This window comes from Podarcis vaucheri, assembly GCF_965113315.1.
Source record: "Podarcis vaucheri genome assembly, chromosome: 4".
NCBI lineage: Eukaryota > Metazoa > Chordata > Lepidosauria > Squamata > Lacertidae > Podarcis > Podarcis vaucheri.
Genome location: NC_138762.1, coordinates 78,574,428 through 78,602,145, shown reverse-complemented (window position 1 = coordinate 78,602,145; position 27,718 = coordinate 78,574,428). Strand labels below are relative to the sequence as shown.

Sequence of the window (27,718 nt, the reverse complement as noted above, 5' to 3'; positions counted from 1 at the left end):
ATTATATAAGCAAATCATTGCGCTTGCACCAACCATGAGGTAGAATGAGACCATTTTTGCGGGTGCATGGGAGTGATGAATTGGCAGCCCCCTCCAACCTGCCTGTCTCATTTTTCTGGCCATGCCACTTGCCTTCTGGCCCTCCTGCTTCTTTGGGTACCACCCAGCTGGCAAGACACAGCTCTTTCTTGCCCCCCTGCATCTCTTCCCTACCTTTCCCCGAGGAAAAGGCCCTGAGCACATGACCAAGCCCATTTCATAGCACTGTGTGTAGAATCACACCTAAAGCCAACTCCCAGTGATTATTTGCGTTACTGAAACCCTTGCCAATACTTCAGTTAACACCACCTATCCAGCTTTCTCTGTTCATTGTGGACATTTACAACGGCTGGGTTTTCCAAGAGTGGGAAACGTAAATTAATTTTATAATGAGACTTCCGCATGAACAACCAAAACTTCAGTGCCGGCAATGTATACCTTGTTGCCAATCAGGTCTCACACATTTTGTTATGCATTGACCTCTTCCATCCGTAAGCTGGAATCAGGATGAGTTCAGAGGGTGTGTTTTTTAATCAAATTCCAAAACAAATCACACCTTACCCAAACGGCAGTTATGCTCCATGAAGAAGAAGAATCACTCTTTTCTTCTAGTAAAGTGGCTTTTTCGCCCACAAAAATCACCTTTGGGTTCTGCTGTCCATTTGTTAGAAGACGCTGATGGCATCGATGCCCTGTTCCCTTCGTCCTCTGACTCAAGTTCCTGAATAATATCGGTTTCAAGCACTGCAGTAAGCTGAGGTTTCGACCCTAACAGTGGCCTTTGTATTCTGGTGCTTTCAATCCATTCATTTGTTCTTCTTCTCTGACCTGTAAAACCTGCTGGCTCGACTCTTGAATGCAGCTGCTTCATCTGAAGTGATTCCCGCTGTTGCCACTTTCTTCGCTGTGACCCTGGCCGAGGTTCTGAATTGAGCCTGATGAACACAGACTCGGAGTCGCTGCTACAGTCCCCTGGATTCAGAAACAAGTGAATAATATCAGTGGGGTTCAGCCCCTACATTTCCGCCTCCTTCTGCACCTCCTTCTCCTTTCAGACACAAAGAGATTGTTGATAAATGGACATAACACAGCATAATATGGAAACTTGTTCTCTCTGAGGGCATTTGCTCAACGTGCTGTGCTTGCACTGCAATCCTATACAGGACTCAGCTAGATTGGCAAAGAAAAAGCGATTTGTATACGTTGTTGTCAGGGGTTCAGGAGCAGAGGCGAGGGCAAGGGAGGAAACAGAGAGTGAAGGGGAGGAGTCCGAAGGAAAGATGAGCGATGACGACGACCCGAGATCTCCGAGTCTTTCCAGTGAATCGGAAGATTCACAGAAAGGAGCGCCAGTGACCAGAGCAAGGGGGGAGCTTAGGGGGACACCCCAGGAAGAAGGGACAAAAGGGGGTTCAGAGAGCAGCAGTTGGAAATCGGGGCCAACATCCCCAACAGAGCGCAGTGGGGGAGAAGGGCGCCAGGCATCGGGATCAGGCGGCTCGCCGCAGGGGGGAGGACATGAGTCAGGAGTGGCCACACCTCCATCGGAGAGAGAAGAAACGGTCAAACGGAAAGTGGGAGGTTGGGCGCGCGCACCAAGTTCAAATGCACAGGAAGGCGGCACAGTAAGCAGCCCGGAAAGGGAGCCAGGTCCTAAAGCCCGCCGCAAGGAGACAGAAGGGTCCGGGGGGTCAGCGTCAGAAGAGTCCCGGAAGGAAGAGACCACGGGGGGCAGAGGGACCCAGAGAAGAACGGTTAGGAGGAAAAGGTGGAGGAAGGCTAGGGTATTAAGTTGGTGTACAGGAGGCGGAGACTCAGACAGAGCTTCGCCGGTCTAGCTTATAAGACATAGAGTTGCGCGCTACAGCTTGAACATGGAAACTGTAAATCAATAAAGACTTTTATACAGTGAATGCTGGCTAGCGTGATCCTCTGTGAGCTCGGATCTGGAAGCAGCTCTGACAGTTGTATATGCGATATAACATTGTACCACCAGAAGGCGCTGTGGAGTCCCGTTTTTCTCTACCGGGTTTCCCTGTTTAAATTTACAGTGTGTTTAACTGAAACGCTTCTTTGATGCCCTAGAAGCAGTGCTGTTTTGCGGTGGTTCTCACCAGTACATAATCTCTTGTTCTTTTTTGCTGCTCCTGGCAGCCATTTTGTGCTGACACTCACAGCACTTCTATCATGATACAAGTACCTGTGCCTCATTTTTTTTTTTACACTCCCCCCCCCCCTCGGAAGAGGAGTACATTTCATTGAACCTAATGGGACTTAAGCCAACATGCAGAGGATTGAATTGTTAGAGATGTACATCTGCGAATCTGGGTAGGTCAAGGTCAATATTTGGAGAATTATGGCCATTTCATAGATTATGCAAAGGCAAGGCCTGGGTTTTAGACCTGCAAGGCTATAGCCCTCATGACTAGGGAAAAGCATATTCACTGTACAAAAATCAGAACTGTTTCTAGACTACTTGATCTCTTCTTCACCTGATTTTTCTAATGCCATTCCCATTCCTATGAGAGGTGCTTTTTTTCCAAAAAAAATGTTTAGGGGTACTCTCATTTTGACTCAACAAAATCACCATTTTATAGTTCAAATTGGGGAAAATAAATACAGTAAATGGACAAAAGTACAAAGATGCACAAAATGCTTAAGGGTATGCATACCCTTGCATTCCCCTGGAAAAAAAGCAATGCCTGCAAGCATATACTTTATGAGAAATGTCAGCCCAACTTATTTGCCATGCTCCCCTTCCTGCCCCTGCCTTCACTTATCCTTCTCTCCTCCAAATTATCTCACCAACACCCAGCATTTTTCTTTTAGTCCACCAGATCTTTGACCCCCTTTCCTGTGGCTGCACAGCTTACATGGCTCTGTTGCCACCTATATTCTTTTATATTGCAATTTCTGCTCGCTATTTTTGGCACAACTAACTGATGCAAGACTAAAAAATCCAAGTTAGGCAAGTCTCTAATTATCCTGTGTCGAAAAATAGGATAGGTTTCGGGGCACCAGGGTTTAAAAGACCCAAGACCAAAGAATTTTAGCTTCAGGGGCCTTTGATAAGCCTTAGGTTGCAGAGGGCAAGTCTTTCATCAGCATCATATGACCATAATCCCATAAAGAAGCACAGACCCTTTGGCACACATTGGGTGCTTTAGGGCTTGAAAGCATTTGTGGCTACTTACACTTTTACTTCTCTTTTTCCAAATCATGCTTCGAACTATTAATTATAAAAAATGAGTTCATTGGGCGAGCATGTTAGATCTGTAGCTGTGCACTACAAAATAAGCACTGAGCCACCACAAATGAAACATTCACATTACTGGGAGAATGTCCCCTAAGACATTCCTTAGCCTTGAGCCTGGCCCACCGCTGTTTTGTTTTTGTTTGTTTGTTTTACACTAGACACTGTCAAATGCACTGCCCCATTACAGTAATGGCCTCAGTTGCCATAAATGAATGAGTCTGCAGCTGCACACCCCAAAACAAGCACTGGGCCACCCCAAATGACATCTGCAACACCAGGGGAACACCTGCTACAGAACTGAGCCCAGCCCAACTGCTTCCTTTTTCCACAAGGTGCTGTTGGTTTCTGCATTTTTCTCACCTTTGCAAACGGCGGCATTCCTATCTCCAATCTTTTTTGGTCAAAGGACTAAGTAAAAAAATAATCAGTCCTGTTTACTATTCTTTGTGATATCTTTACAGTAATGTCATCGTTCAGACATGCAGATGACACAACCTTGATGGCAGAAAGTGAGGAGGAATTAAAGAACCTTTTAATGAGGGTGAAAGAGGAGAGCGCAAAATATGGTCTGAAGCTCAACATCAAAAACACGAAGATCATGGCCACTGGGCCCATCACCTCCTGGCAAATAGAAGGGAAGAAATGGAGGCAGTGAGAGATTTTACTTTCTTGGGCTCCATGATCACTGCAGATGGTGACAGCAGCCACGAAATTAAAAAACGCCTGCTCCTTGGGAGAAAGGCGATGGCAAACCTAGACAGCATCTTAAAAAGCAGAGACATCACCTTACCAACAAAGGTCCGTATAGTTAAAGCCATGGTTTTCCCAGTAGTGATGTATGGAAGTGAAAGCTGGACCATAAAGAAGGCTGATCACCGAAGAATTGATGCTTTTGAATTATGGTCTGCAGGAGACTCTTGAGAGTCCCATGGACTGCAAGAAGATCAAACCTCTCCATTCTTAAGGAAATCAGCCCTGAGTACTCAAAGGAAGGACAGATCCTGAAGCTGAGGCTCCAATACTTTGGCTGCCTCATGAGAAGAGAAGATTCCCTGAAAAAGACCCTGATGTTGGGAAAGGTTGAGGGCACAAGAAGAAGGGGACGACAGAGGACGCGATGGTTGGACAGTGTTCTTGAAGCTACAAACCTGAGTCTGACCAAACTGCGGGAGGCAGTGGAAGACAGGAGTGTCTGGCGTGCTCTGGTCCATGGGGTCACGAAGAGTCGGACACGACTAAACAACAACAATATCATCGCAAAGGATGAGTGTGTCTCTCCAAGGGAAAACAAATATTCTGTTGGACACTGTTTCATCCATCCTTTGCCCCAACTTCCACTTAGCGGGAATGTGTGTTTTATAAGGTAAAGGTAAAGGTACCCCTGCCCGTATGGGCCAGTCTTGACAGACTCTAGGGTTGTGCACTCATCTCACTCTATAGGCCGGGAGCCAGCGCTGTCCGCAGACACTTCCGGGTCACGTGGCCAGCATGACAAGCTGCATCTGGCGAGCCAGCGCAGCACACGGAACGCCATTTACCTTCCCGCTAGTAAGCGGTCCCTATTTATCTACTTGCACCCGGGGGTGCTTTCGAACTGCTAGGTTGGCAGGCGCTGGGACCGAGTGACGGGAGCGCACCCCGCTGCGGGGATTCGAACCACCGACCATGCAATCGGCAAGTCCTAGGCGCTGAGGCTTTTACCCACAGCGCCACCCACGTCCCATTGTGTGTTTTATAGCTATTTGCAAATTCATAAACAGTGTGAACTGGCAGCAATTTGGCATTTTTCCTGTGTTCTTTTGATCAAAGAGAATTACCTGTTAGATCATCATCATCTCTTCTGGTTGCTTGGGCGTTACCAAAGGGTAAAGATAAGTAGCGCATACTTCTGCTGGCAGCCTATGGACAAATAGGTGTGAGAAAAGGTGATTCAAATGTGCAGTGTGAATTCTGGTGACTCTGGAAAAAAAGTATGTCAGTGAGAATTGATGGTTACATTTGAAATGAGTGATTAATGTATAGCTCTATTGTAAATGAAAAAAATCTTCAAAAAGTAGCTTAAACAAACCTGAAACATCTAGAGCATCAGTTCAAAGCACACTTTACAAGGCAGCAGTTAACAGAGGGAACTCATGCTAAACCTTGCAAGGTACTTCTTTATGCTATCAAATTTATTTATGTCATTTTTATCTATAGAAGTATTTATATAATGCCCACGCACATAAAATATAAAGGTGGTGCAAATCATAGAATCACATATTTTAGAATAATGCTTCCTGTGGGAAGTAGCTTTTCAGAGGTTGGAATATAGCTGTGGTGTTGATGAAATCAGGGCAAATAATTAGTGGGACCTCCAAGAAGAGAAGACAGGAAAGGGAAGTAACTTGTCTATAGCAGATGAAAGGATTGAGAAGTGGAAATTCTATAAGTTGCATCTTCATGAAGAGAGGCAGGGGTAGAGAAGAAGCTTCCTAAGGAATGGCAAATGATTGTACCTTGTTGCAGTTCACAACCAGTGAACACTGAATACCCTAAACATTCCCAAAAAGGGCTCTACAATATCTTACCTTGGTCATGCCAAGTTTACAGGCAAGAATGGTTTTTCCACTAAATAAATTCCAATTGACTACACAGATACAGCATTAAGGTTTCAAAACTGGACTTTGTTTCAGAATCAGAGGCAAATTTCACATAATATTTTTGATACTGCAAATTTGATGGACCCAATGTTGCCACTATTAAACTTGTGTGTGGTGGTGGTGGTGGTGTGGGGAGGTTTTAACTTTTCTGTTCCTCCAGTTCACCTTATGCTGCTCAGCTAAATGAAGAAGCGCTGGGAGTGGTGAAATGGCTGGAGGGCAGAAAACCACTTTATTTGGAGCCCCCCCTCCTTTTTTCTGCTGCTTAGCTGATCAGTGAGAAGCCATACTGTGGGCCATATGAGAATAGGCTGTGGGAAGAAGCCCAGGGAGCACAGATTACACTCTTATGAACAAAAAAGGGGTGGGTGTGTTTCTTAGAAACTATGCATAGTGCCCTGAGAACATGCCTACTGTATTGCCTGGAGTATGTACAGACTGCAGTTAAGATATGCACATTGCCCTAGGCCCTTTGGGGAATTATACATAATGGCTGGAGGATGTACAAGATAAAGTGGAGATACGAACATTCCCCAAGGCCTGTTTGGGATTATGCATAATAACTGGAGAACGCATAAAATTCAGTTGATACATGGACATTCCCCAAGGTCTGTCGGAGATTATGCATATTGACCAAGAAATGTGCATAATTCCCTCTTTGTGGAAAGCTTATGTGCATGAGGCCTGGTGAATGTGCACAATGAGAAGGTCCCAGTGGCACAATGGAGCAGTGTGTCTTGCTGTTAATCAGAAGGTTGGTAGTTTGAGCCGACCCAGGGACGGCCATGGCTTGTTTTAACAAACCAGCATCAGAATAAACCACAGTTTTCCTGGCTCAAACATAACAGGAAACTGCAGCTTTTATTTTAAAGTGAGAGTGGATGTTTCAATCCCTTACAGCATGCATTAGGAGGGAGGGAAGGAGGGGTCTACAATCACTCAGACTGATGCTCATTTTGTTTGTTATGCTTGAAAAATCTGGCCAGCATTACTCTGGGCAAAATAAGCACATATATAGGTCACATGTAATTTATTCCGCAGGTCTAGTCTACTAACCCCACTGTAAAACTGGGCTGAGTAAAGTACTCACATGCCAAAATATTTGGAACCTGTAATTAAAGCAGATACTTGCACCACAGGGCCTAGGGCTTGCCAATCAGAGGGTCGGCGGTTCGAATCCCTGTGACGGGGTGAGCTCCCATTGCTCGGTCCCTGCTCCTGCGCACCTAGCAGTTCAAAAGCACGTCAAAGTGCAAGTAGATAAATAGGTACAGCTTCGGCGGGAAGGTAAACAGCGTTTCCATGCACTGCTCTGGTTCACCAGAAGCGGCTTAGTCACGCTGGCCACATGACCCGGAAGCTGTACGCTGGCTCCCTCAGCCAATAAAGCAAGATGAGCGCCGCAACCCCAGAGTCGTCCGCGATTGGACCTAACAGTCAGGGGTCCCTATACCTTTTTACTTGCAAATAAAGGAAGCAAATTGGACCATCCTAAATCAGATACAGCAGATAGATTTTTGGCAATAACCAATGCCTCCAGCTTGGGGAAACAAATGTCAAGGAGGACTATCTACTGGGACCTGCTCACATCTCTATTTAAACAACAAAACTTTGCAACTACCTTTTTTACTGTTTTACTTTCATGAGCAGCTGTGTTTCTAGCTTTCACACTCTTTTCTTATGGCTGTCTAACCCACGGAGACTGTGGCACATGGCTATTGCTGTTTGTTGTGTATGCACCTTTGTAAAACAATAGATACTCTTAGGGAGGAAGAGAGTGCCTGGGCCGCAGATATTTGCAAACCTCGATTCCACACCAATACCACCTCTTATGTAAGACGTACCTGCCCTCCCCAAGGAAGGCTGTATCCTTTCCTCACGGTTTGCTTCAGGCTCTGCTGGCGACGAATGAGGATTTCTTTGGCTTGCTCCTCATTTGCGTCTGCGGCAAGGCTGTACCTGTTGTATGACAGCGTCTGAAAACAAGCAAATCACAACTCGATATTCTTTCTGTGTGATTTTCTAGAGAGAGCAGGTGACTTTTGGGTTTTCACCCAAGTCAACGCACTTGATCCTGCCTTCATTTCCACCAACATGGATCAAGCAATGTACATTTTTTGAAGGAGCGTCTCCACCCCCATCATTCTGCCTGGATGCTGAGGTCCAGCGCCAAGTGCCTTCTGGCGGTTTCTTCATTGCGAGAAGCAAAGCTACAAGGAACCAGGCAGAGGGCCTTCTCGGTAGTGGCACCCGCCCTGTGGAACGCCCTCCCATCAGATGTCAAAGAGATAAACAACTACCTGGCATTCAGAAGACATCTGAAGGCAGCCCTATTCAGTGAAGTTTTTAATGTGTGACATTTTAGTGTATTTTTGGTCTTTGTTGGAAGCCGCCAGAGAGGCTGGGGTAACCCAGCCAGATGGGTGGGGTACAAATTATTATTATTTATTATTATTATTATTATTATTATTATTATTATTATTATTATTATTACATAGTCTGTATGCCATGGGTAGGAACAATGTTTTAGCCTGAAGACCATTTTGCTTGTGGACAAATGTTTGGAGTCTACGTGGCCGTGGTGGGTGAGGACAGAGAACAACAAGTGAACAGAATGACAAATGTGACTCTGACTTTTTTTTACAGTGCATTCCAGCTATGCAGAAGTGAGAAGTGAGCTACACGCAATCTCTCCATACTCAAGGACACAAACCAGTCAAAAGTACTTGAGGGGGGAAACAGAGGAGGGCCAGTGCATAGCCGTCAAGTGTCCCTTATTTGAAGGGACAGTCCCTTATTCCAGCGCCATGTCCCGCTGCTGTCCCTTATTGATGGATGCCCCTTAAATGTCCCTTAAATGATGTCCCTTAAATTTCAAAGGAAGCAGCTCTTCTCCCTCCCTCCCTGCTGGCCAGGGAGGAGGGAGGCTCCAACTATGTTGCTTGGCTGTGTTGCTCACCCAATAAGAAGTCTAAGAATGACCGGGGGGTGGAGCTTGCATGCCTTGTGTGTGGCTAGTTAATGCAAGCTGAGGGGGGTTTTGAATGCTGGACGCATTTTATTGCATGTGCTGCTGCAAACTTTGCAGTGCAAAGCCAGGCCGGGGAGCCATCTTAAGTTGAGGCTGCATAGGCCTTGTGGTGCATGTGATTCAGATTCTATTCAGTTGAACCTCTGGTTACAAAGTTGGTTGGACAGTCTTCTCGAAGCTACCAGCATGAGTTTGACCAGACTGCAGGAGGACAAGAAGACTGGAGTGCCTGGAACAGGTGAGGCTGCAGGTCCCTTATTTTGGCTGCTGGTCCCTTATTTTCAAGGCTGCTGGTCCCTTATTTTCAAATCTATAAGTTGACAGCTATGGACCAGTGAAGTGTTGTGGTCTGGGGGAAGGCCATAATTGGGGAAGAGTCTTGCGGGTCGGGCAGAAAGGCCACATTTTGGGTTCTATCCAACTCTACAATTCTATGTTTTGGTCCCTAGGCCTGAGATTTCCCACCCCTGCCTAAAGGGGCTACGGTTATGTAACAACAGTATTAAGCAACTCTAGATTTAAGAAAGCAACAATGGAGTCTTGTGGTGCTGTATTTACGGTGGCATATACATTCATGAATTACTGTCCACTAATCCGTGAAAGCTTGTGACATTAAAATACAAAACTGTTTGTCTTCAAGGTGTTGCAAGATTCCTTGCTGTTTTGCCGCAACAGACTACTGCAACTATCCCTCTGGAAATTGTTTTGCAAAGATAGTCTTTAGTGCATGGAAGCTTTTGCTATAATAAATTTGCTAGTCTACAGAGTGCCACAGGAGCCTTTGCTGGCTTGTGCTGCGACAGATTAAGACGATTACCCCCTTGTTTAGAAACAACCAGAGAGACACTTGTACTATTTGTGTTGTTAAAGCAAGGGATGTCTGCCCCCTGGTGCCAGTCTCGGGAGTCTCCTGCTATCTGGCAGTGCAGTGGCAATCAAAAGCGAATATTCGCAAAGGAAAGGATGGGGGTTTCTTTTCTTTTGTGTTTTGGGGAAACAGCCCAGTGAGTGCAGATATCGAATTTGCAGGAAACACCATCGCCTTAGCGAAACACAAACACACAAAACAAGTACATAGGAACATAAGATGGGCGCAGGATCAGGCCAAAGGCCCAAATAGCATTCCTGTTCTCATAGCGGCCAACCAGATGCCTATGGAAAGCCAAAAATTAAAACCTGAGTGCAACCGTTTTCCCTCCACTTGGGATTTCCAACAACATGGCTATCATAGATACTAAACCACTGTATCTAACCTTCTGTGAATTTGTCTAATCCCCTTTTAAAGCCATCCACATTGGAGACCACCATTGCACCCTGAAGTAGAGAATTCCACGTATTAACTGCGGGTTTGAATCTATATTTTCCATAATGTTGTCCCGTGGCTCAGCTACAACCAGTAACGCTAACATTTCTGCTCTCGCTGACTGTTGCTAAGGCTTCAGAGGCTGTGCAAACATGATCTTTTGTTCCATAGATATGAAGCACGCTACCAGAAAGGGAAACGGACCCTTTGCCTCACTTGATACAGATTGTGAGCCAGTATATTCTGTATGGAATCCACCTCTGCAGGCGAAAGTCTCTGCATCCTTCGATTTCTAAACCTCCTGCAGAGAAGGAAAGCAAACATTAGAATGGCTAAGTCAAAGGGCCAACGTTTACTCCTGCATAGTGGTTGCATGTACACACTAATATTGGCATGTATTAGTTACGCTCGGGCTGTTTTGCTAAGAAGGGATAGCAAAGGATCACTCATAAATCAAAGAAGCAAGCCATCTCTTTGTAGTGTGAATGTGTGCATGAATGAGTGTGCATACATTCACACTATTTTATTGCTGTTGGCGTTTCAGTCTGCAAGTCCAAAAGGAAAGCAAGTTAAAACAATTGTAAAAAAAGAAGAAGTTAAGAAATCCACATAAAATCTCTAGTCGTTGACCTACATAGAAAGTGTCGCTTTCTATGTTGCAGCAACCATCTCTGCATGGCAACCCCATTTTTCTGTTTGTTTTTTTCTGGCTCATTCCAACCAGCATTCCAAGGCTGGGGGCAAGGAAGGAAAGGAGGTTGTTGCTGTTGCTGCTGCTGCTCTTGGAAATTGGTCCACCCTGAACCTAGTGCTACCTTGGTTCTCAAATGCCTTGGTACTCAAACAACTTGGAACCCAAACACTGCAAACCCGGAAGTAAGTGTTCCGGTTTGCGAACCTTTTTCGGAAGCCAAATTTGCTCCATTTTGAGTGTTACGCTTCTGATTTGAGTGCCACACTTCCATTTTGAGTGTCTATTTTGTACTTCTGTTTTTGCAGCTCTCTCTTTTTGTTTTGGTGACTGTGTGGAACCCAGTTCAGCAACTGATTGATTGGTTGTGTGACTGCAGTACAGTGGAACCTCCGGTTGCGGACATAACCCACGATGGAGGCACATCCATAACCCACAACATTCGTAACCTGCAGCGCTGCATCTGCACATGTGCATAACGCAATTTGGTGCTTCTGCGCATGTGCTAGCAGCGAAACCCGGAAGTAACCCTTTCCGGTACTTCCAAGTTTCCCGCGGTCCGCAACCTGAAAACGCATAACCCAAAGCGTTTGTAACCCGAGGTACCACTGTACATTATTTATTGCTTTCATTTTATGGACCAATGGTCTCGTTAGATAGTAAAAGTCATGTTAAATTGCTGTTTTAGGGTTGTTTTTAAAAGTCTGGAATGGATTAATCCATTTGGCATTACTTTCTATGGGAAAGCGTGCCTTGGTTTTGGAACGCTTTGGTTTTGGAATGGACTTCGGGAACGGATTAAGTTTGAGAACCAAGGTACCGCTGTAATGGCTTATTCCTTAATGCTGGTTTAAGTTCCCTTGCCATTCTGACCACCCTATCCCTATTTTCTCCAAAATGTGGTAGCAATGCCTTTGAGTCATGTGGCCAGTTTCTTATGTGAGAGCAGTTGGATGAAGAAGAAGAAGAAGAAGAAGAAGAAGAAGAAGAAGAAGAAGAAGAAGAAGAAGAAGAGTTTGGATTTGATATCCCGCCTTTCACTCCCCTTCAGGAGTCTCAAAGCGGCTAACATTCTCCTTTCCCTTCCTCCCCCACAACAAACACTCTGTGAGGTGAGTGGGGCTGAGAGACTTCACAGAAGTGTGACTGGCCCAAGGTCACCCAGCAGCTGCATGTGGAGGAGCAGAGACGCGAACCCGGTTTCCCAGATTACGTGACTACCGCTCTTAACCACTACACCACACTGGCTCCACACTACACCACACTGAAAGCAAATCACCACAAGTTGCAAAACACATTGCGATACTGACTTTATATTGATATCATTTGTCTCTTTCCTTTATAGCCCACCTTTCTCCCCCATTGGCTTAGCTTGAGCCTTGTGCGCTTTCAAGTCTTATGATACTTGCACAGATGTGCCAAGATCACCAGTCAACAAATCTTGGAAAACTCCCCAAGTGTAACTGGAGCTGAATCATGACAGCTATCACTTGCAGAAATAGGTACTCAGTCCTTACAGTTGCACCACCATGCAAAAACAGCTCTACTCTAGGGGACAGGTCACACATCATGACATCTCTGTACAGCAAGAGCAGTTCTAACTGCCCTTCAGCTCAAATTCCTTCATAACGCACACTGTAAAATCAGAGATCACAGATACATTCAGTGTTTTTTGTGTTGTGATCCCTGGTGCGCAGCACAATAGCCTCTTCTTTTCTTTTTCGTGCTGGCACCCAAAGCACTTTTATCAAGATACAGTTTCGACGCCTCATTTTTTACAACAACCACAAAGCGCTGGATACACCCCATAGCAATTATTGTCCCTGACACTTTTTCTAACTGTCATGACCTTGGGAAATGCTGTAGAATACGGTCAGGATTGTCTAGTTAACTATATCGCTGCAAATCTGTTCCAGACTTAGTCCAGAGTTAGGACTACTTGTGCATAGAAGAAATAGTTGTGTGTAAATGGTTAGCTAATCTAGTTCTCTAGATGTTTCAATTAAAATAACCTTAGTTTCAGGTGAACAATGAGCAACTCCACAAACATTATGAAAGCAATTTGTCATGCATCTAGAACTCAAATATAAAAATGGAAAACTCTTTTCATGAAGTTAGCTATTAACCAAGCAACTTGATAATGGTAAGCATATCTGCTTCAGGGAGAAGCAGGAAACTTTCTGTTTAATAAACCCATTTCCTTTTACATTTGCGCTTCAGTGCTGTAAACTTATGATACAAATCTGTTTTTAGGTAAAGCAAAGGAGACCTGTTAACCACTCAATAAAATGTTTATTTTATTGAGAGCCTTTGCTTGTTTATTACATTTTGTATTTAAATAGTAAGGTTAGTGCAGGTATTATAGTTGCACGGAGAAAAATGGCTTCAGTGGTAACATCCTTGGTTTCTTTAAAAGCGGACTGTAACTTTCTCCTAATGTCCTACTCTTACTGTGATTGTATTCCAGTACCTTGTAAGTCAGGCTTCACCCACCTGGTTCCTTCCAGGTGTTTTGGACTACAACTCCCATCAGCTCCAGTCGACATGGGGCTCATGGGAATTGTAGTCCAAAACATCAGGTTTTGTTAGTCCTTAACACAGGATAGTAATATAAACAGGAAGCCACCATACATCAAGGGGTGACTGGACAAAATGAAATCTGGTTCCTACATAATCTCAGTTGTGTTTTATATGTATCACAGAATCACAAAGTAATGAGTTTGGATCCAAAGAAAATAAGTTGCCCTCAGGTCTCATTGAAATCAGCAGTGCTTAAGTTAGTCATCTCGGGCTTTTCACATTAATTTTAGTGGGGCTTTAGTGCATCTAACTTACTCTCAATCCTTATTTTTAAGTACGCATCCATATCCCACTTATCTGAGCTGAAAGAAGATACTCACAAAGAAGATGATTTAGAAGAAGGTGGCTTCATCTCTCCACGCTCTACCATCTCAATGACATGTTTTATTTCCAGTTTCTTGTACAGGGAGACAATGCTGGATTTTGGTTGGTGCTTGTGTAACAAAATCTTCTTGAGGACTCTGTTGTCAAATTTCTTAAATCTGGTAAGAGCAACAGCAACAGCAACAACAAAACATTATTTCTATCATCACTCAAGAATTAAATAATGGACAAGCCTAAGGCATCTTCTTGAGCTTCTTAAGGACCAGACATCAAACAGCAAAGAGGTGTAGTTCAATGAAGACACTGTGTTGAACTGATAAGACAAGGACAAGTTAAAGTAATGGGAGAAAGAGGGTGAAGGCACCTAAACACATTCATGGCTGTAAAGGGAAAGGGAAATCCTGATTTGCTTTGTAGAAAGGGAGCGTTCTAATAAGGCATAAGAGGAATAGCTCTGCTTAAAGTCATAATGTGCCACAGCAGAGTTCTAAATGATCTGTTCATTTGGGTCTGTTGTGTCCATCAGCATTTCAAAAGGTACCAATAAAAATAAAAAGTTTATGTAAATAATGGACAATTTGGAGAAAGAGCAACCCAATAGTGGTAAATACAGGCTGCCTTAGCTCCAATCAGCATTGCTTACCCTTTTTGTTTAGCAGGGAACAGAGAGACTGAGGTTGCAATACTATGCACACTTAATCTGTTAGTGCCACTGCTGCCATTTGCTATCTTGGCAAATACACCATGAAACCATCAGCAAATGGTTAAGATGTGATGTACCGAAGGTGCTCTCGAAAAAGCCTGCAAAATCTGGATGGGATTGGCAAGGGACACTCTCACATACATTGTGTGCATGTGCCACAAACACTTTTCTTAACATTTCCGAATTCACCATGCTACCGCCTTCAAGCATTGCCACTGATGTATGTGGTAGTTTTATCCCCAGTCCCTGTTTCCTACTTTTAAACATTGCATGAAAAGAAGCTCAGATGAACACATGCAAGCCAGAAGCAGGGGACCCAGTTGTGCACTGGTTGTGTGAATAGGGCTAAGCACAGCACCTCAGTTCAGTGGTATCTTTGGTTCCGAACGGGATCCGTTCTGGAGGCCCATTCGCAACATGAAAAGAGCACAACCCGCAGCGGCACATCTGTACATGTACGGGTTGCGATTCGCTGTTTCTGAGAATGCGCGTGACATCATTTTGGGCTTCTGTGCATGCGCGAGCGGCGAAACCCGGAAGTAACCCTTTCCGGTACTTCCGGGTCGCCGCGGGACATAACCTGAAAGAACGTAACATGAGGTATGACTGTAATAAATTCAATGAGAAGTAAGTAAAACACCTGGCTCTCAGACTTTTAGTGCGAAGCCGAAGAGAACACAAAGAAGTGGAAGTCAACAACCGTAGAGCATTTTCAGTCTGGCCCATTTTACTATATTAGAGTAACACTTTCAGTTATTTTCTTTTACCTGACCGTCGCAGACACAATCTTACTTGTCTCTCAATTGATAATGACTCCATTGTCCGCATATATCTTCAATTCCCGCCTTTAAATGGTCCATCAGCTGCAGACACACAGGAAGTTGGAGAAAGGTGTGAACAACGTTTTAAAGCCATCACTGCTGTAACAATGTTTATGTGCAAAGAAGATGACAACACAATTTTGAACAGCCATACTCTAGAATACAAAAAAACTGAGCCAGACCATTGGCTCATCTAAGCTCTGTACTGCCCACACTGACTGGAAGTGGCTCGCCTGGGTTTCAGTGAGGGAGCATTCTCAGCCCTTCCTTGAGATGCCAAGGATTTAAACAAGGGCATTGTGTATTCAAAATAGGTGCTTACCACTGAACTATGGCACAGAACTAACACAGCACCACCATTAAGAATAACACTATCAGAAAGTTCTTCTGCCCAAAGGCAGAATTCTTCAAGCATCAAGTTATGCCATCCTGACAGAAGATGTCAGAAGACTGATTCTAATTGTCTCAGGTGGCGATAAAAATAATTCCACTTCCTATATCTAACCAATGTCATAGCTAGGTATATGTATTTACGTAGGAGTAGGGATGGGTGAATGTGTCGATTTCAGTTTCTCTCAGTTTCCTAGTTTTCCAGTCTTAACTCCAGCTCTCCACATTTCGACATCTGTTTACAAGTGTTTTCTTTAAGAAGTCATTGTGAAAATTCACCACCATTTGAGTGCTAATTTCTCCTACCATACGTATTTTGTTTGAGAATTTGATTACTATACACATTTTTACAAAGCAGTTTGCCCAGCTATAATGCATTTTTGCTTTTTTATTTTCACCACTACGTGCATTTTAGTGCATGTTGACCCTAAAATATCCATTCTTGTACATGTTGCTTGGCTGGAGAACTGCATGCCACAATTGGGAGAAGTGGAAATTTCAGAAGATGGCTATGTTTCGGTTTATAGCTGGTTTCAGAAACTGAAAATTAGGTAGATTTGCCTATTAATGTGAATTGAATAGAATTGAAGCCCCATCCCTAACATGGGGCTCAATGGAGCTTAATCCCATGCACAGGACTGCGGCTTTAACACAAACCACAGCCCTACTTGGAAATTGGGGTTGAACCCGTGACCTTCTGCATGCTTCACACCTGAGCTATGACTCTTTCCCAGTTTATTAAGGTCCAACACATTTTAAGGTGGAAGGCTTATAACAGTAGCAGAGCACATGCTTAAACAGCATGCAGGCTCCTAGGTTTGAATCCTGAGGTGACAGTCAACTAAGTTTCAATCAGAGTAGACCCATTGGAATCAAGCAACACGACTAAGTAAGGTCAATTAAATTCAGCGGGTTTACTCTGAGTAATACCACCCCAGAATCTCCCATTTTAAAAGGATCATTTGGAAGGAGGCAATGTGAAATATCTCTGCCTAGGACTCTGGAAACCTACTCCCAGACAGAACAGACCATGGACAAATAGTTCTCTGACATTCAATTAAAATTATAATTTTTAAAATAAATTTAAAACTTCATCTTACTCGTATGTGAATTTCCTCATTGACAGACTCTTTTTTATTGGTCTTCTTAACATCCAGGTACTTGACAAGTGGTCTAATGGTGATTCCCTTCATTTGGAACAAAGAAAGTGAGTTAACTTTTGATACAATATTCATTTCCCCATGAAATTGTGAAGCATGCTTAATCTTCATTGAACTGAGACTGCCAAATTGGACAGCACCTCTCTTCCCATCTGGATTATCATGTGAAGGAAGAGTGAAAGCGCCTCTTCTCTCACCAGAGGCCGGGGGATGAGGAAGTGAGGGTCTCAACACAGTTTGATTTGGCCTGAGCTCCACACCTCCTTAGAGACAGCCCTGTCAGCACTCATACCATGATATGGCAGGTAACTCATCTTCTTACCTGGATGAAGACAGTAAAATATGTAACCACAATAGTAGACGTTATAAACATCTTCTTTCTAGGAAAGAGAGATGCAGAGAGCAAGAATGCCAGGGAGAAACTGCTGGCCCCTCGCAAGCCACTGTAGATGACAATGAGTTGATCCTTAAGAGTGAATCTGTGAGTCCGGAACTTGTTGATGATGCAGAACAAGAAAAGCACACCTAAGGAACAAAGGAAAAAAAAAACTAACAAAGAGAAGTAACAGAATGGAAACTTCCACCAAACTAGGATGCAAACTTGTGCTTTCATACAGGCTGCCCCCAAATCAAGTGTGTTCTATTGCATTGTAGCAGCTGAAATGTAGGAAGTCCATGTTCAAAACATCTCTATAATATTGTCAATACAGCCTCCACCAATGTAGAGCTCTCCAGATGTTGATGGACTAGAACTCCCCCCAAGCCTTGCTAGCACAGCCCAGGGTCTTGAACAATGTAATCCAACAACATCTGGGAGCCACCATACTGGGGAAGACTGATGCATAAACTTGCGCCTGATTAAATCAACCACACATTGCAGACTCTGAGAATTGTAGTCCTGTGAGATAGCTAGGGATCTTGAAGAACATTGGGCATCATGATTGGAGGTTGAGCATACATCAGTATGGAATGCATACACAACCAGCATTTACATGTACAGTACAGGCATTTACATGTGTAGACTGGCATGTAGTTCTCCTCCTATATTGAGAGAGTGGCCATTTCATTTATAAACAGTGGAAAAGAAATCTCTAAAAGAATTAACAAGAGATCATCACTTCAACAACCCTGATACTGAGATGATATAAATTTGTATTAAGTATGGAGAAGAAAGAAATGGGGAAGGGGTTATGAAAAATAAGTTACCAAAAATGGAAAAATATGACAGTCTTCCTGCGCATTTTCAGAGCAATGGGGAGATGTTGACGCACACTGTCCTCATCGGGAAATGAGGCCATATGGTCTTCTATCCTGACCTCTATGTGTTTGTTTGGAGATCAGAAGAGTGGGGGGGTGCCTTGGTGTACAATTGCAAATCCTTCTGCTTCAGGGTTCCCTAGATATCCATGCAACTGTACACCCACAGGCTCTGTTCTGAATTTCCAAATAAATGTGTGGAGGGGAGGAGCAGGGATGGCACATGCAATCTCACTCCTTCCATCCTTAACATGTTCAACTAAAAGATGAAAAGGCCTGTTATCATCAAGAGATGATCACCATTTAATCTTGTGAGGGAGAAACACAACCTTCTAAACCACCTATACTGCTAGAATTTGACATTTTTAAATGCTAATTAAGGTTGGATATAAAGGTAGGATATAAACAAGTAAATATGATCCTACCCAGCTTCCCTGGAAGTGCTTTAAAAAAATGTCAAAAGTGCTAAGATTTTTTAAAATTTATCAGTAAGTGGCTTATATGCAAATGGTTGACTGAATGACGATGAAAAGTAATTATACTTGTGGTATAATTTCCTTCAACAATATATACAAGGTTGCTCTTCTATAGGTAATTCTTTCTCTCAGCAAAGTTCAGTTTTGTATGAAGTGACCTGACCCGTCGAACACAACACACCTGCGGAACAGTCTTTGCTAAACTGGTTATACCAGTCAGCTCTGAACTTCCTAGCCTTTCTCTGCACTGAACGATGCTTTCAGTGACGCAAGGCCTTTCATCCACCTGGTTTAGTTTGATTATTAAAGCATTTGTTTCTTACTTAGCGCCCGCCAAACCACACAGAAGACCAGCGTGAAGCAAACAAAAGCCCAGTTCCACTCGTGGTTCCGCCTGACCGTAGACACTCCCATGAACACAAAGATCAGGGTCTCGCTGACGCTGCTCAGCATTTTCATGAAGTATTTTATCGTCGTGTAGGAATTCTGGGAAACGTTGGCCTCCACGTATTTCTTCATGGTCACTGCACAGGCCGTTATCCTGTTGGCTCACAAAGGAAAGGAAGCATGAGCCGTTGGAAACAGCAAAGGGAAGAAAGAAAGAAAGAAAGAAAGAAAGAAAGAAAGAAAGAAAGAAAACATCTTTCCCACTGAAGGGATGATTATTCCCACAATCACCTCGAGATGTCTTTTGTGGTCATTTAGCTCAGTATTGTTTATCCGTCATGGATGAGGAGCTCATTTCCTCCCAGATACAGGGGGACTTCAACTCTCATCAGCCCTGACCATTGGCCATGCTGGCTGAGGCTGGTGAGGGCAGGGATCCAGCAACATCTGGAGGAAACACCCAGGCTCTACATTACCTGGAAGTGGCTTTTACAGCCCTGCTTCAGCTATTTACGGCTTATAGCACCTGAAAGGAAGGCACGGCACATCAAGATGGACAGACCTGTCAGTTCCAGTTCTCAAACATTTTCCTATTTCTGACCTTAAAGTCACTTCTCGAAACTTCTGCAACAATTTCTCACAAGAATTTGTCAGCATTTTAGTACGACACCCTCCTCCATCACTTTCTTCATGAAGTCCCAAGAAATATTGTCAAATGCTTTCTCTGTATCGATAAACATCAGCGCTACTTTCTTCTCATTTCTCACTTCCAGGTATTCTATAATATTTAATACATTTCTAATGTTATTTTTAATTTGTCTACCAGGAAGGAATCCAGATTGATCATGGTGGATAAAATCTTTTTTAAAAAATTTCAATCTGTTTGCCAAAGCAAATGATATAGGCCTATAATTCTTCCCCAATGATACATCAGCATCTTGTTTTGGTATCAAAGTTATGTAGGCCTCTTTCCATGTTTCTTGGACTTCACCTGTTTTTCATCATCATCAATTTCTTTATTCGACCGATAGTCAGAGTTAAAACATTACACAATAATTAAAAACTATAACATCATAGGGGGTACATAAGTAAGGTAGGGCCACAGTACTAGACCTCTCACAGATAACCCACGTCAAAGCATTCAGTTATACGTTTCCGACACTTGAGTGCCAGGAAAAGAAATTTAGCCACTGACAAGGTTGTTTTCCCAGAAGACCTATTTAGCAGATATGCTGTCTGCTTTCCTCTTTGTCGGGAACTGAGCTGGGGTAAGTATGGAGTTATAAGATACTGTCTTAAATCGTTGTAGAAGGGGCAGCTCAATAAAATGTGCTCTGTGGATTCTACCTCACCCAATGCACAGTGGCATAATCTCTGGTCATACGGGACTCCTCCATATCTTCCCTTCAGGACCGCCGAGTCAAGAACATCCAGCCTAGCCGCAGTAAATAGTCTGCGGTATTCCACGTCACCTGTTTTTAAAACTTCATCCATCATTTCCCTCCAAGGGTTCACAAGCTGGTCACTCAGTTTTTTATAGTATTTGGCTGTTACTCCATCTGGCCCTGGAGACTTCCGTGCCTTTGCTTTTTTATTGCTTCTATAATTTCTTGGGCTGATATTTCTACATTTGAAATCCTCCTTTGTTCCGCTGTTATCTTTGGGAGATTGCTATTTTAAACATAGTTTTCTATTAGCATCTTCTACTAATGATATGAAATGAAATACAATGAATTTAAAAAATGCTGAAAATAACATTTTTTAAACAACCAGAAACCTTCCTGTTAGGTATTTTAGGTCAAGATCTGCCAAAAGAGAAGAGGACATTATTTATGTATGCTACTATGGCAGCGAGAATTTTGGTAGCACAAAACTGGAAGACTGGAGAAATTCCAACAAAAGATCAATGGCAAGAGAAATTGATGAACTACGCAGAAATGGCAAAATTATCAGATAGACCGAGAAAAGGACAACAGTGACTTTGAAAAGGAGTGGGAACCTTTTAAATTATATTTGCAGAAACAAAAAAAAGAACATTGACTTGATGGCAGGATTTAAATAAACATACACACTTTTTTAATATATAGAACATTTAAAACAAAGAAGAAACGATATGGTGGATTGGTTGAAACAGCAGTATATGATAAGGGGTAACAAACCAGAAATGGGAGCTGGGGGAAGCCCGGGAGGAAAGGGGATGAAGATTTGTAACATGTATGTTATTGATATGAGATGTTTGTTAAAATACAAACGTTAATAAAAAAAATATTTTAAAAAACCAATAAACTGCAAATCAGGCATTTTCATATTAAAAAGTGAACAAAATTGAAAAGTTTTCTGCGACCCTAATGGCAGGATGGTTAAAAACCTGGACTATTTGCTGCAGGTCCATCTTTGAATGTGCAATTCCATCCTCTCTTTAGTATTCCACGGCATTTCAAAAAATTGTTTACAGTAACTTGGGTTCATGGAGTGCCAAATTAAATCTACATTGGCAATCAAAATCAACCCATTTTGAAAATATGCCCCAGAAGTGTACTAGCCTTAACATTTACAGCACTTAGCAAACATATAAAGCAGTATGATGTGCTGAGCTCATGACTCTTAAATACAAGCAAAAAATTATAGCAGAACTGCTGTTTATATTGCTTATTGCATACTTCCTTAAGCACCCTTGTTATTTGAACACTGTTTCTTATCACTTGAATCAATTAGCCAAGAGTATAAAAGATGGGAGATGGGAATCGTTTTGAGCCAATGGTGGCTGGTGTGAAAATAAATAGAACTTGCTGCCGTACTTACGCCAAGATGCCCGAGATGTACAGTGTTTCTGCAGCTAAGTATGACAGATAGCTGAACATGAAGACCAGGAGAGGTTCGATGGCAGAAATGTTCTGCGTGAAGCGAGTCATGAAGGCTGCCACAAACCCAAAGGCAATGCCGAAGAGCAGCCCGCCGAGACTCACGACAAAAAAGCGAGCAAATCCAGCCAGGATGTCCACAGGTTCGATTTCTTCATATTTATGCATGCGGGTAAAGTCAATGAGGATGTTGTATAAGACCTGAGTGGGGAAAACAAAGCAAAACAAAACAGGTTCATATGGTTATTCAAAGGTGAATATTACCATCGTCACCTGTACACACCACACATTCAAGCCCACCTAAAGCCAACTCCTCCTCACCCCCCAAGAATCCTGGAACTGTCGTTTACACCCACACGGAACCCCAATTCCCAGCACCTTAAACAAACTAAAGTTCCCAGGATTCTTGGGGCGTGTGTGCATTAAATGCGTGGTGTGCACAGGCCTAGGCAGCCTCATTCACAGTGACTTTGGAACAAACCACACAGGCACTGGCCATCACACAATGTGACCAGGCAAACTCATACCCTCAAGGACTGCCTTTTTCCATATGAACCTACCCGGACCCTGAGATCATCTTCTGAGGCCCTCCTTCGTGTGCCCCCTCCTCGAGAGGTCCAGAGGGTGGCAACACGAGAACAGGGCCTTCTCTGCAGTGACTCCCCGTCTATGGAATGCTCTCCCCAAGGAAGTTCGCCTGGCACCTTCATTATACAGTGGTACCTCGGGTTACATACGCTTCAGGTTACATACACTTCAGGTTACAGACTCCGCTAACCCAGAAAGAGTGCTTCAGGTTAAGAACTTTGCTTCAGGATGAGAACAGAAACCGTGCTCCAGTGGCACAGCGGCAGCAGGAGGGCCCATTAGCTCAAGTGGTGCTTCAGGTTAAGAACAGTTTCAAGTTAACAACGGACCTCCAGAACGAATAAAGTTCAAAAACATTCCTTTTTAACCAGGCCTTTGGTTGACCTGATGGACATCCTATACCTTTTTAAAATGTGGCTCTTGGGGGGGTTGTTATTGGGTTATTGTTCTTATTTTGGTTTTATGCGTTGTGATCTTTTCTGTGAAACGCCCTGAGACCTCTGGGTATAGGGCGGTATATAAATTAAATAAATGAATGAATGAATAAAATACCCTCCAAGTGTCCCGATTTTCCAGGGACTGTCCCGGAATTACGAAAGCTATCTCAGCTTCTGATTTGATCCCAGAATGTCCCTATTTCCCCTGCCAGTGCCACTACCGCCAAGCTCAGAGTGAGCCGACACTTGTCCTGAGAAGCTGCAGCTTCGGCCAGGAAGAAGCATCTTGTTGTCTCTCCAGGACCGCCACTGCCAGCCTCCTCCCTTGGGCAGCTTGTAGCAACTGCTAGAGAGTGGGTGAAGAGCCTGGCCCCCGTGATTTGGTACCCTGTCAGGGAACTGCCATCGGCGCAGAGGTGAGAGATAGAGGGGGAATTGTGCTATAGGGAGCCTCTGAAAATCTTGCCGAGCAGTTCCTCTTCTGGCGAGGAGGAAAGCTCCGCCTCCAGTGGAGAAGAGGTGTAAGGACCAGAGGATGCTAGAGAGAGAGCCTTAATGCTGCTCCTGAGCAAGCTGGAGAGGATGGAAGCACGCCCTTGCCATCGCCCATCCTGCGCAGTAGTTTGAGGCGCAGGGAGGGGTGGAAAAGGCTGGGGGTGACGAAACTTTTATGTTGGGGGAGGTACATGAACAGACCACTTCCGGATTCTGCTAGCAATTGAGCCAGACATTAACTTATGACACTCTTCACTGTAAATAGTTTGCACCAAAATAAAGCCTGTAAAAGACAGGTCAGAGTCCTGCCTGGTTACTCCCGCTTGGACTACTGCAATGCACTCTACGTGGGGCTACCTTTGAAGGTGACCCAGAAACTGCAATTAATCCAGAATGTGGCAGCTAGACTGGTGACTGGGAGCGGCCGCCGAGACCACATAACACCAGTTCTGAGAGATCTGCATTGGCTCCCAGTACGTTTCCAAGCACAATTCAAAGTGTTGGTGCTGACCTTTAAAGCCCCAAATGGCCTTGGTCCTCCACCCCCATCGTTCAGCCCGGACACTGAGATCCAGCACCAAGGGCCTTCTGGCGGTTCCCTCATTGTGAGAAGTGAGGTTACAGGGAACCAGACAGAAGGCCTTCTTGGTGGTGGTGCCCGCCCTGTGGAACACCCTCCCTTCAGTTGTGAAGGAAATAAGCAGCTATCCTATCTTTAAAAGGCATCTGAAGGCAGCCCTGTTCAGGGATGTTTTTAATATTTAACGCTGTACTGTTTTTAACACTTGATTGGGAGCCGCCCAGAGTGGCTGGGGAGACTCAGTCAGATGGGTGGGGTATAAATAATAAATTATTATTATTATTATTATTATTATTATTATTATTATTATTACTCTCGAGCAACCACAACAGCATCTGACACACCCCTTCTTCCCTGACCGCCTTAGAGGAACGGGCAGATAAACTCATTAAAATAAAATTACGTAGCCTCCCGCCCCGCCCCCAAAATTTCCCATTTCTACAAGCGTTGCAATCTACTTACCACAGTGATCCCATCGTTCAGCAAAGACTCTCCGAAGATCATCATGTAAAGCTGCTCGTTTACAGACATCTCCTCAAACACGGCCAAGACAGCCGTAGGATCCACAGCTGAGATTATGCTGCCAAACAGCAGGCTGTCAAGTAGGTTGATGTCCTCGAGGCCGAAGGCTGCGATGCGGCAGATCCCGTAAAGCGAGACTCCAATGCCGAAGGCGTTGATGAGAGACCCCATGGAAGACCACCAGAGAATGGACCCAAAGTTTTCGAAAAAGGGACGAGTAGGCATAAAATAGCCTCCCTCCAGGATAATGGGCGGGAGCAGATACAGGAAATAAATGCTTGTGGTCATGACTGGGGGGGATTTATGATCAGTGGCAAAAATAATCCCACCAACCAAGACTCCCATGGCAATGTGCAGGCAGCTTTCTGGCATAAAGTGTGGCAGTTTATGGTAGAGATGGAATCCTTGAATAAGAATAAAACAACAACAACAGGGAAATAATCACAACAGTGCTGTTGTTTAAAAAAATCATTTTTAATAAAAAATTATTAATTTTCCAAATACCAAAAAATACAGAAAAAAGAAGAGTAAAATAATAATAACAGAAATATCAAAAAATTTCACAGATCAAACCAACCAAAGCCTTCACCATTTCTGAGCAACCAAAATGTGTTACAATGCTGAGAATTGTTTCAACGGAGTCAAGTCAAATTTAAGCACTCACTGAACTCGCTCACTGGCATCTGTGGAATTTAGAAGTGCTTTTTTTATTTGTTCAAAATATTTCTAAAGCCTGCTTCATTGAAACTGATCTCAGGCTGGGGTATAAGCACAACAGATTCATCCACTTAAAACAACAAATGTATCAGTTCCTACCACCATCACACATCACCAGGAATAAACACACTGTGGATGTCAGTGACCAAAACCATCTCACTAAGGATGCTACCAAATCTCTGTTTATGGTAGCAACAGTGCTCCTCATGCACACAGCCTTTCCACAGCATCCACACAAGGTTGTTCGCATCAAAATGCAAGCCTGCCTCCCCCTCCCACTTAACTCATACTTTCTGAAGAGAAATCCAATGAGTTTAAATCTAAAAACCTGTTGCCAACAACTCATTTGTTCCATCTAAATGTTGCATTTGCAGTGATAAGCTCCTGTTTGCAAGCACCTCAGTTGTTTGCTTGACGACAAATTTCACGTGTGATTTTGATGGTAATTTTATTGCTGGATTGCTTCTCTATTTGTAGAAAATATAGTAAAGGAGCTCCCCAGAGGCTTATATTGTGAGCTGGATGCTCTGCATTAACACACCTTTTTCTCTTTCTTTTGGCAGTGCCCACATGACAAGTTTAAAAACAAAAGCAAAACTTGTTGCTAGAGACTAATTTGCAATAAACGAATCACCACTTACAAAACTAAGCTCCCATCTGGAATTCCCAAAAGAATTTTCACTCACCTATTTTTGCAAGGGAAGCCAGGAGTATCCAAAGGGTGACCTCATAGGGTATTTGGACGTATTCATAATCCACAGTGAAAACATGCAACCTCTCATCTCGTCCCGATTCTGTAGTGTCAAATGGGTCATGCAACGAGCTCGTATTCCTGTGAGGCAATTTCAAATACAACGTGGCAACAGAACTCTCCGGGGCTGAGAGAAATACCAGCCAGCTCAGGCACACAAATCTCTGAATCCCCATGGCGAGGAGCAAAACTCTGTCTCCTGTTTGAAAAAGTGTGTGGCAACTATATTGGACATTTATTAAATGCCCATTTTAATCCTGGATGCTTTAGTCGGCTCCAGCAATATGCCTATGTTGTGTCTGGATGCTTTACTAGTCCAGAATTAACAATCTTCTTCAGATGTTGACTGGAAAGTAAGGTTCACCTGTAAAGCCCAGGACTTTTCAAACTTCTGCAACCCGCTGCTAGCAACTGTAGTCTCTCACTCCATTTGCGAGGAAAGTAACACAGCTTTTCATCGGCTGAGAAGGTAATGAGCTGGTGTGATGGGCTCACTCAGACCCTGGGAACCAGAAGACACGAGACTGCTTCACAGGTTGTCCTTCTCCTCCTCTACTTACCTGAACTGAAACATTTATGACCTTGTAGAAAACGAGTTCTCAGATGTAACTATGTCAACTACTATGCTAGAGACATCTAGTGGTTGCTAGCCAGAACTGAAGCCAGCCTTTGATGGTAGGTGCCCAACCCTGTAACACTCAGCAAGGTGAGATTATGACTGTATGTGAGGAGCAGGTTACCTGTAGCAACTAGCCAGGTACTGAAATCAATATTGCAGTGTCTCTACTGACGCACAGTTATCTGCTGTCGTATTAGCTTTACTGCACACTGATGAGTCTCAAACCCAGAGCTGAGACTTAACCATGCAGTGACACAGTGGGAACAAAGATCACGTGCACTGGCGGAGGAAGGGGGGTGCAGTGGGTGCGCGGCGCCCCAGGTGTCATCCCTGAGGGGGGGTGACATCGCCGCCCAGCTCCCCTGGGATGCTCGCTTTGCCCCCGCAGGCGGCTAGCCCCACCCCCACAGGTAGTACGACTCATCAACACGTTGGCCACTAATATACACACAATAATTACCAAAATAATTATACATTCTTTATCAATCTTCTGAGAAAAATACAAAACCTTGTGCAAAGTCACAGAAACTTGCGAACTACCCAGTCTAAGATGAACTTTTAATGTCTGCTTAACTCAGTCTTTTGTTTTCTTCATCTTTTTAGGTAAGTTCATGAAGATACCAACAAAAGGTAAGTTCGGTGTTGTTCACAATACCGGGAGATGCTAGTGGAGTTGTAGATGGATGTTAATGAAGTTGTAGACAGGGTGCTGGCGTTTTGCACCTGTTTCCCCCGGCAGTCCAAGTCATCAAGAGGCAGCTGTTCACCCCTGATGGGGCCCTTTTACTGGGGCTTGCAGGTAGCACACTCCCAAAGTACAGTGGTACCTCGGGTTAAGTACCTAATTCGTTCTGGAGGTCCGTTCTTAACCTGAAACTGTTCTTAACCTGAAGCACCACTTTAGCTAATGGGGCCTCCTGCTGCCGCCGCGCTGCCAGAGCACAATTTCTGTTCTCATATTGAAGCAAAGTTCTTAACCCGAGGTACTATTTCTGGGTTAGCGGAGTCTGTAACCGGAAGCGTATGTAACCTGAAGCGTATGTAACCCGAGGTACCACTGTAGTTCTCCGGGCTTCTTCAGTGGTCTAATC

General features: G+C 43.9%; 1 protein-coding gene across 1 annotated transcript; it reads right to left on the bottom strand.

The window, feature by feature from the left end:
• SLC9A4 (solute carrier family 9 member A4) lies at positions 1 to 26,737 on the bottom strand. The gene is made up of 12 exons (XM_082218613.1): positions 25,944 to 26,737; positions 24,481 to 24,944; positions 21,860 to 22,119; positions 18,994 to 19,211; positions 17,260 to 17,462; positions 16,878 to 16,964; positions 15,359 to 15,429; positions 13,860 to 14,021; positions 10,473 to 10,569; positions 7,779 to 7,910; positions 5,113 to 5,194; positions 1 to 1,011 (listed from the first exon to the last, which is right to left on the bottom strand). The coding sequence occupies exons 1-12, from the start codon at positions 26,182 to 26,184 to the stop codon at positions 635 to 637; spliced, it is 2,394 nt and encodes a 797-aa protein (XP_082074739.1). The 5' UTR covers positions 26,185 to 26,737; the 3' UTR covers positions 1 to 634.
• Positions 26,738 to 27,718: the final 981 nt, after the last annotated feature.

What these genes read in the sequence shown, in the direction of transcription:
- SLC9A4 (XM_082218613.1), bottom strand. Translation starts at nt 26,184, where the DNA reads ATGGGGATTCAGAGATTTGTGTGCCTGAGCTGGCTGGTATTTCTCTCA. An exon ending in ATGAGGAAATTCACATACGA is followed by an intron (nt 15,430 to 16,877) that starts GTAAGATGAAGT and finishes GTGTGTCTGCAG; the next exon opens with CTGATGGACCATTTAAAGGC. An exon ending in CATTATCAATTGAGAGACAA is followed by an intron (nt 14,022 to 15,358) that starts GTAAGATTGTGT and finishes TGCTCTTACCAG; the next exon opens with ATTTAAGAAATTTGACAACA.